This window comes from Salmo salar, chromosome ssa09, assembly GCF_905237065.1.
Source record: "Salmo salar chromosome ssa09, Ssal_v3.1, whole genome shotgun sequence".
In the NCBI taxonomy this organism is placed as follows: domain Eukaryota; kingdom Metazoa; phylum Chordata; class Actinopteri; order Salmoniformes; family Salmonidae; genus Salmo; species Salmo salar.
Window position 1 is genome coordinate 123893177 of NC_059450.1, and position 9709 is coordinate 123902885.

Genomic DNA, 9709 nt, shown 5'->3' on the forward strand with positions numbered 1-9709 from the left:
TTATACAAAGTCCACATTCAGCAAATTAATTTCATAATTTTTTATCAGCAATATCCAAGTAACCTCTCCTCATGTGAAGTCAACGTGTTTCCCCTGCAAACCCAACTTGTGCTGGAGAATGAAGTAGCTAATAAAGTATTAGTGACTGTGATGGCATTAAGTCTTTACGCAAGGCTTTCATTCGATGCCATGTGATTCAAGCAAGGAGTTCTTGGTTCAAATGAATACTTACTGGTTCAGTCGTGTTTAAGGCAAAATATATTTGATGAGCTTGGTAGAGCTTGGAAGCGCACCACCCTTGCATTTGAACAAATAAGCCACGTCTGCATTGTGGCGACACACTGGAGAAACCTAAGAAAATGCACCAAGACAGAGTATCACAACAACGCCCATGACGCTGTGGAGAACATGTGAGCAAATACAATCTAAGTACTGTAGGCTACAGTATCAAAATACCGTTGTGTGCTTCAGCAAAATAATGTCTTTGCGCATCAAAGTGTGCATCTCTGCATCAACGACAATCAACTAAGAGCTGCTAATAGTTTATAACACTGCAACCAAATATTCTCCCAAAACCATTTGTCTGTTGAGATTGTATTAATTTCATGTCCTTTAGAATTGGTTTCCTTGCAGCAATTCAACCATGAAGGTCTGATTCATGCAGTCGCCTCTGAACAGTTGATGTTGAGATGTGTCTGTTACTTGAACTCTGTGAAGAATTTATTTGGGCTGCAATTTCTGAGGCTGGTAACTCTAATGAACTTATCCTCTGCAGCAGAGGTAACTCTGGGTCTTCCTTTCCTGTGGCGGTCCTCATGAGAGCCAGTTTCATCATAGCGCTTGATGATTTTTGCGACTGCACTTGAAGAAACTTTCAAAGTTCTTGACATTTTCCGGATTGACTGACCTTCATGTCTTAAAGTAATGATGGACTGTCGTTTCTCTTTGCTTATTTGAGCTGTTCTTGCCATAATATGGACTTGGTCTTTTACCAAATAGAGCAATCTTCTGTATACCACCATAACCTTGTAACAAAACAACTGATTGGCTCAAAAGCATTAAGAATTAAAGAAATTCCACAAATTAACTTTTAACAAGGCACGCCTGTTAATTGAAATGCGTTTGTTGCTCCATAATGTTGTACCGCCATCTAGTGCTCAATAAGCGGCACAGTTTACAATAACGCAATGAAACAAACTATTTTCTAAACGTACCTATAAAAAATATATTCTACAACAGAGGTATAGATATGTAGATAACACTAGCAATACGATGAGAGTAATGTATACATTCACTGATGGTATTTCAGGAGCAAGCAAACTCTATTGACCTCTTGGTGATGCAGACAGTTGAGTGCATTTTAACAGTGATTCCCGGTAGACCTATCTAGGGGGCGGATTACTATGCACTCTCGAGACAATCTGGAGAAGTATTTATGGACATGGTGTGGTGGGGATGTCTACGGGCAGTCGTTAATCCTCAAACTCAGCAGCTCGATTAGGTCACAGACAGGTTACAGAGCCGTCCTCATCAATTCTGATTGACTTTTCCATTGCACAAGTCTCTTCAACTAAGAGACCTGACAAGTAATCAATCCGTCATTCAATCAGCGTTATTTATCTGGGGTTTACCGTAAGAGCAGACTGGAGTGGGATGCTCGTCAGTTTCCCGGTTGCAGTGGCATAATGGTTTCTGGAGGAATACGGAATAAGACAGCTGTGTGTGCCACGGTCACACAAAAGTTCCAAAAACCATTCGTTTTTATTAGCACTGAATCAAACTGTTTCATTTCAGTACCAAACAAGAGCTCTTATTCCCATAGGCCATTTTTTTGTCTCCACTGTAAGCCTATGCCTGCCCCCTTCAGCCTAGGCTATATTCAAGTTATTTTGTGCCTTATCAAATGAACAGTTCATTCTCCTTGGGAAACACTTAGAAAAATACCTTTAATCTGAATCAGTGTTTCATTGAATTGTCTCTGGTGAGCAGACCAGGGAAAGGCATCAGACATGACTCAGAAGCACTTGTGATGGATCACGTTGGACCCCATCTCCTGGTACTCCAAGGCACTGATGCACATGTCTCCAAAGATGGAGAGAGAGGACAGGAGGGAGCCCCCCAGCCAGGCAGTATCCATCACAGGAACTGGCCCCACGCGGTCTCCTGGCGGGGCCAGAGCCGAGGCCTCCTCCCTCAGTCTGTGGCCCATCCCGGGAAGGAGGCTGGAGCCCCCGGCAAGGACGGCGTTGTCTAGGAGCAGCTGCCACAGGTCTGCATCGCTCTCCAACACAGAGCTCACCAGGAGACTGGGGATGCCTTGTGTTGCCATGCGGACAGTCTGAGGAGAGAAGAGGATTTCGGGCGCCCCGAACCTCTCGCTGCCAATCCTCAGCATCTGTCCGTCGGGGAGCTGGTAGTCCACCTCGGCGCTGCCGATGATGGTTGTGGCTGTCTCTGAGGAGGGATCAGTGGATACATAACACATCTGCTCCTTGATGTTGGTCACTGTGTCATGTTCCTGTGTGGTGCAGGAAAACTGAGCTCCGGACTCCTTCAGCAGCAGAGCCAGGTGGGCCGTGACATCCTGCCCTCCCAGGCCCAGCTGACGCACAGCGTGGGGGAGGCAGTGGCCCTCGAAAACTGGGACGGCGTGGGTGACGTCGTAGCCACAGTCCACCACACAGCCGGTCACCCTGCCTGAAGACAGCAGGGCCAGGAGCGACTGAGGGGCCAGGTACAATGCAGGGACACCCAGCCCCTCGAACATCATCCTGCAGGTCTTTTCCCTGTCCGACTGGGTGGTCAAGGGGAACTCAGTCAGTAAAACCGGGCTCTCACATGAGGGGGTCTTCACGTGCATGTTGAAAACATAGCTCCATATGGCCTCCATATCAGCCCATGACACCACCCTCCCACGCTTCATGGGACGAATCACAGACAAGTCGTCTCTCCTCCCCCATGCCTCATCTCCAAAGCAGAGCTCTCCTTCACTAGAGTTGCTCTCAGATCTGCCAGTGACATTTTTACAGATCAGACTAGGCTCTGTACTGCCTGAGGTCCCAACTCTCATCTGGTCAGTTCCATTGTCAATCACAATTGCAGTTGGCAAATGTGCCATTTCTCTCTCAATTCTAGCAGCAGAAAGTATGAAAAGAGTGCCCACAAATATGAAATAAAGTTATGCCTTATTACAGTCCCCCCTTCTCCATTCCTATCACTTTGTGATACATTACCAAGTACCTCGGCAATGAAAACATTCTGATTTCAGAACAGATTAGAACACCATTATGATGTCACAACCACTTTCTCCTCTAGTTACAATGTGGGTGTATCTGGATCGATGACAATGGGTGAGTTCATTTTGCATCGCCCGGTGATATAGTTGTCATAGTATATGCTGATATCGAGGCGAGAGTAAATAGCTGCATTTAACTCAGCAGATAAGAAGATGAAATCGCGAGACTTCTGTTTGTGTCCTGCTTAGGTTTGCAATACTGACAACATTTTGCGTAAACATTTTATACTTTTTTTTGTATGTATTTTTATTCAAGTTTTACAGAATGTACATCAATGTAAGTACAAAGATTTTACCATATCCCAACCACCCTCCTTCCCTCCATACAACACATCCACCCAACCCCCCTAGTCGCCCCCTACCTCTCCGCCCTACCTAAGTCCACCCACCTCGATTACCTCCCTCCCTCCCTCCCTCCCAACCACCCACCCCCAACCCCCTCTCAACCACCCACACTGACACCCCATATAGCCAACCCATCCCAAAATTCTACAGAGATATCACAACAAATAAACAATCCAGAATACAGGGGGGGGGATATACAAACAACTCAATACAGATTCAAAATACAAAAACAGAAATAAGTAAATGATCAGTAAACCTTAGACAAACTTGCTTGGACTGGATAGCATTATATTGATGACTGTACCTATTATGTAATGACTACTGGTAATGCCTACTGGGAAACCTTAACGCATCTCATCAGAGGAGAGGCTCTGCAAGCCATTAAAGTATGATATAAATGGTTGCTATTTTCTAACAAAGGTATAATTGGAACCCCTAAGAGAATACCTAATTTTCTCAAGCTTTAGGAAGAACATTACATCGTTGAGCCATTGAGAAGTAGAAGAGGGCCGAGCAGACTTCCACTGGAGAATAATTCTACATCGAGCTAATAAGGATGTAAAAGTAACAATATGGGCATGTTTGGGGTCCAAGGAGAACAAGTCTTCTGGAATACCAAAAACAGCTATCAAGGGACAAGGCTGCAGGTTCATTTCAAGCACCACAGATAAAGTTTGAAAAATAGAATCCCAGTAACGTTGCAGTTTAGAGCGTTGAATGAACATGTGACTAAGATCACATGGTGAGACATGCCATCTATCACACTCATCATTTACATTTTGATATATGTCAGACAATCTGGATTTGGAAAAATGCACCCTATGTAAAACCTTAAATTGTATGAGACCAAGACGAGCACAAGATGTAGTGGAGTGTACTCTATCAATCGCATCATCCCACCACTCCTGTGTAAATTCAACACCCAGATTTGGCATGGTTCCCCAGATCCTCAAAAGGTTCTACAGCTACAGCTGAATGTCTCATCCTATGTTCAAGAAGGGCCTTTTTCCCTTTATTCAGATTACACCTGCCCACTTTCGGTTGTTTGAAAAGGAAATAATCACCAAAATATCTTTATTTTTTAAACAAGCCTTAGAAAGTTGGTTGCAATTTCAGTTTAATCCACATGAAAAGACAGAACAAATAATACAACAAATATTGTGGTTAAATTCAAATATAGTAATTGATTAAAAAAAACGGTATTTTTTGAAGAAATGTTTAAAAAAGGTATAATTTTTGTGAATGATATTATAAATAGGACTGGTGGAGTGATGTCACACATGCAGCTAACACAGACATATGGAAATGTCTGCTCTACCCAAAATTACAACCAACTAATTGCAGCATTACCACAAAAATGGAAGAGGCAAGTAGAAGGGGGAAAAAGTAAGGAACTTGTATGTCGGCCCTGTATTAAAAAACATAAATGGTTAAAGAAAAGTGTGATAAATAAAAACATATACCAATTTCATTTAAGGACCAAAAAACTGACAGCTGTGCCATATAAATTGCAAAATAGTTGGGAAGAGATTTTCGATGTACCCATTCCATGGCACATGGTTTATGAATTGATACGCAAAACAACGGCGGATTCAAAACTTCGATTTTTTCAATTTAAATTACTATACAAAATTCTTGCAACTAATAGAATGTTATATATATGGGGGATGCAATCTTCCCAACTCTGCAGATTCTGCTGTGAGGAGGCAGAGTCATTAGATCATTTATTTTGGTATTGTCCATATATAGCTCGTTTTTGGTCACAGGTCCAGGAATGGCTGAAGAATTGCAACATTTGCCTAGAACTAATGCTGCAGATAGCAATACTGGGTGATTTGAAAAGCCATAGACAATCAATCAATAATATAATAATTATTTTAGCAAAAATGTTTATTTTTAATTTACAATCTGTAGAAGCTATGAGAATAGAAAGGTTCAATTGTTTTGTGAAGCATCACAGCACAGTTGAAAAATATATGGCAAATAGAAATCCGAAATGGATGATGTTGAGAGATAGATGGGAGGGGTTGAATGGAGCTGAAGGGTGGGACTAATAACAAGATAACCAATGTAAAACATATGGGGTCTGTAAAATGTATATAGGTTCAGAACTTTTGTGAAATAGCACAGTTACAAATAGAAATCAAACTGGATGGACATCAGAAATAGAGGAAGGACTAAAAACAAACAAAAAATAACTATTGTAAAATAGACTGTGTCTGTAAAATGTGTATAAGTTGAATAAATTGAAGGTAAAAGCCGAAGTGTTTATTAGTTTACTCCAATTGGGGGATCGGTGGTAGGGTTTGCAGGGAATAATAATAAAGGTATATTCTTTAAAAAAGTATGTATGTCTATATAGGTATGTGTATGTATATATGTGTATATGTATGCATGCGTGTATGGATATATATATTTACCCCAAAAATATATGGGGGATTGGAAATGATGCAGACAATTACATTGATATTCTTTCCGCAATATTAAGCTGATCCACCCCTAAAAAAAATAACAAATAAAAAGGTTCTACATCTGCACCATCGAGAGCATCCTGACCGGTTGCATCACCGCCTGGTATGGCAACTGCTCGGCATCTGACCGTAAGGCGCTACAGAGGGTAGTCTTCCTGCCATCCATTATAGACTGTTTTCTCTGCTACCGCACGGCAAGCGGTGCCAGAGCACCAAGTCTAGGACCAAAAGCCCTAAGACTGATGAACAATTCATAAAATCACCACCGGACAATTTACATTGACCCCCCTCCCTTTTGTACACTGCTGCTACTCGCTGTTTGTTTGTTACCTATGCATAGTCACTTCGCCCCCACCGACATGTACAGATTACCTCAACTAGCCTGTACCCCCGCACACTGACTCGGTACCGGTGCCTCCTGTATATAGCCTCGTTATGTTATTCTTATTGTGTTACTTTTTAGTGTTACTTTTTTTTAATATACTTGGTAAATATTATATTTTTCTTGAACTGCACTGTTGGTTAAGGGATTGTAAGTAAGCATTTCACGGTAAAGTCTACACTTGTTGTATTTGGCGCATGAGACAAATAAAGTTTGATTTAATTTTGTTGGTGGAGTGTTTGTCCAATGACAAGATACACAGATAGATCTGAGAAATGACTGGATTATGTCGAGGTAATAGAGTCAATATGCCATCCCAGGGTTGGCAAGTGGGTGGAGCAGGGAAGCCAGAAAATGGGGAGGAGAGACAATGCCTAATTTGAAGGTAACGGAAAAAGTGAGATGGAGGCAAAGAGTATTTAGAGGCCAGGTTGGGAAAAAATTATATTTACATATAAGTCTTAGAAGGACTCAATACCTTTACTTGTCCAGTAAGAGAAAGCATTATCTATTAGAGAAGCAGGGAATAAGTGATTCTTATCAATAGGACCCATAGTAGATGCAGCGGAGAATTTAAGATGTCGCCGAAACTGGTACCAAATCTTAAGTGTGGAAAGCACTACAGGATTGCGAGTATAGAGAGAGGGGCATGTTGGGAGAGAAGAGCAGAGTAAAGCAGGAAGAGAAGCAGAAATACAAGAATGTGCCTCTAGGTGGCACCATGGGGTGTCTGGAGCATGTAATCAGAATGGCAATTTCTGGAAGTTGGCTGCCCGGTAATAGTATAAAAAGTTGGTTAGTGTCAGCCATCCACTAAACTTGCATCTCTGAAGAAAAGATCTACTGACTCTGGGTACCTTTCCTCTCCAGATAAATGTGGTAATAGCCTGATTGATTGACTTAAAAAACCCACTTTGGTAAAAACAATGGGATAGATGGAAATAGATGAAGACATTTGGGTAAACTGTTCATTTTTACAGCATTAATCCTTCCTATAAGTGAGACTGGAAATCAGTTTTCATTTGCGCAAGAAGGGGAGCAAAGCTTGCAGAAAAAAGGGCATGTAATGAACGAGTTATGTTCAACTGGAAGGGCAAGTCCGTCTGCTGGAGCTGTAGAGCTGCTGGATTGATTGGGAAACACTCACTTTTCTGGAGATTCAAATCAAATCTTATTAGTCACATGCGCAGTATACAACAGGTGTAGACCTTACAGTGAAATGCTTACTTACGAGCCCCTAACCAACAATGCATTTTCAAAAGAATTCGGATAAGAATAAGAGATAAAAGTAACAAGTAATTAAAGAGCAGCAGGAAAATAACAATAGCGAGACTAAATACAGGGGGGTACCGATACAGAGTCAATGTGCAGGGGCACAGGTTATTTGAGGTAGTATGTACATGTAGGTAGAGTTATTAAAGTGACTATGCATAGATGACAACAGAGAGTAGCAGTGGTGTAAAGAGGGGGAGATAGGGGGCAATGCAAATAGTCTGGGTAGCCATTTGATTAGATGTTCAGGAGTCTTATGGCTTGGGCGTAGAAGCTGTTTAGAAGCCTCTTGGACCTTGACTTAGTGCTCCGGTACCACTTGTCGTGCGGGAGCAGAGAGAACAGTCTATGACTAGGGTGGTTGAAGTCTTTGACAATTTTTAGGGCCTTCCTCTGACACCGCCTGCTATAGAGTTCCAGGATGGCAGGAAGCTTGGCCCCAGTGATGTACTGGGCCGTTCGCACTACCCTCTGTAGTGCCTTGCGGTCAGAGGCCGAGCAGTTGCCATACCAGGCAGTGATGCAACCAGTCAGGATGCTCTCGATGGTGCAGCTACAGAACCTTTTGAGGATCTGAGGACCCATGCCAAATCTTTTCAGTCTCCTGAGGGGTAATAGGTTTTGTAATGCCCTCTTCACGACTGTCTTGGTGTGCTTGGACCATGTTAGTTTGTTGGTGATGTGGACACCAAGGAACTTGAAGCACTCAACCTGCTCCACTGCAGACCTGTCGATGAGAATGGGGGCGTGCTCAGTCCTCTTTTTCCTGTAGTCCACAATAATCTCCTTTGTCTTGATCACGTTGAGGGAGAGGTTGTTGTCCTGGCACCACACAGCCAGGTCTCTGACCTCCTCCCTATAGGCTGTCGTTGTCAGCTTTTGTGTCATTGGCAAATTTAATGATGGTGTTGGAGTCGCGCCTGGCCGTGCAGTCATGAGTGAACAGGGAGAACAGGAGGGGACTGAGCAAGCACCCATGAAGGGCCCCTGTGTTGAGGATCAGCGTGTTGGATGTGTTGTTACTGGGTTCGCGACCGGGAGGCCCATGGGGCGGCGCTCAATTGGCCCAGCGTTGTCCGGGTTAGGGAGGGTTTGGTCGGCAGGGATATCCTTGTCTCATCGCGCACTAGCGACTCCTGTGGCGGGCCGGGCGCAGTGCACTCTGACCGGGTCACCAGGTGTATGTATGCTGTTTCCTCCGACACATTGGTGCGGCTGGCTTCCAGGTTGGATGTGCATTGTGTCAAGAAGCAGTGCGGCTTGGTTGGGTTGTGTTTCGGAGGACGCATGCCTCTCGACCTTCGCCTCTCCCGAGTCCGTACGGGAGTTGCAGCGATGAGACAAGACTGTAACTACTACCAATTGGATACCATGAAATTGGGGAGAAAAAGGGGTAAAAAAATAAATATATAAAACATGTTGATATTAAAGACTCGGACAGGGGGAGGTTGAAAATGTCAATGAAGACACTTGCCAGTTGGTCAGCGCATGCTCGTCCTGGTAATCCATCTGGCCCTGCGGCCTTGTGAATGTTGATCTGTTTAAAGGTCTTACTCATATCGGCTGCGGAGAGCGTGATCACACAGTCTTCCGGAACAGCTGGTGCTCTCATGCATGTTTCAGTGTTACTTGCCTCGAAGCGAGCATAGAAGTTATTTAGCTCGTGCCACTGGGCAGCTCTCGGCTTCAGTGCCGGTGTAGTACGATTTGATCTTAGTCCTGTATTCACACTTTGCCTGTTTGATGGTTCATCGGAGGGCTTAGCGGGATTTCTTATAAGCTTCCGGGTTAGAGTCCCGCTCCTTGAAAGCAGCAGCTCTACCCTTTAGCTCAGTGCAGATGCTGCCTGTAATCCATGGCTTCTGGTTGGGGTATGTACGTACGGTCACTGTGGGGACGACATTATCGATGCACTTATTGATGAAGCCAATGACTGATGTGGTG

General features: G+C 43.6%; 1 protein-coding gene across 1 annotated transcript; it reads right to left on the minus strand.

Moving 5' to 3' along the window:
* Positions 1-2014: 2014 nt before the first annotated feature.
* Positions 2015-2923, minus strand: LOC106612518 (actin-like). Its single transcript, XM_014213721.2, has one exon. It carries the CDS (start codon positions 2921-2923, stop codon positions 2015-2017), a length of 909 nt encoding a protein of 302 aa, XP_014069196.2.
* Between the last annotated feature and the right edge of the window lie 6786 nt (positions 2924-9709).

Bases quoted from the DNA above. Each gene is read 5' to 3' on its own strand.
- LOC106612518 (XM_014213721.2), bottom strand. From the start codon at position 2,923: ATGAAGCGTGGGAGGGTGGTGTCATGGGCTGATATGGAGGCCATATGG.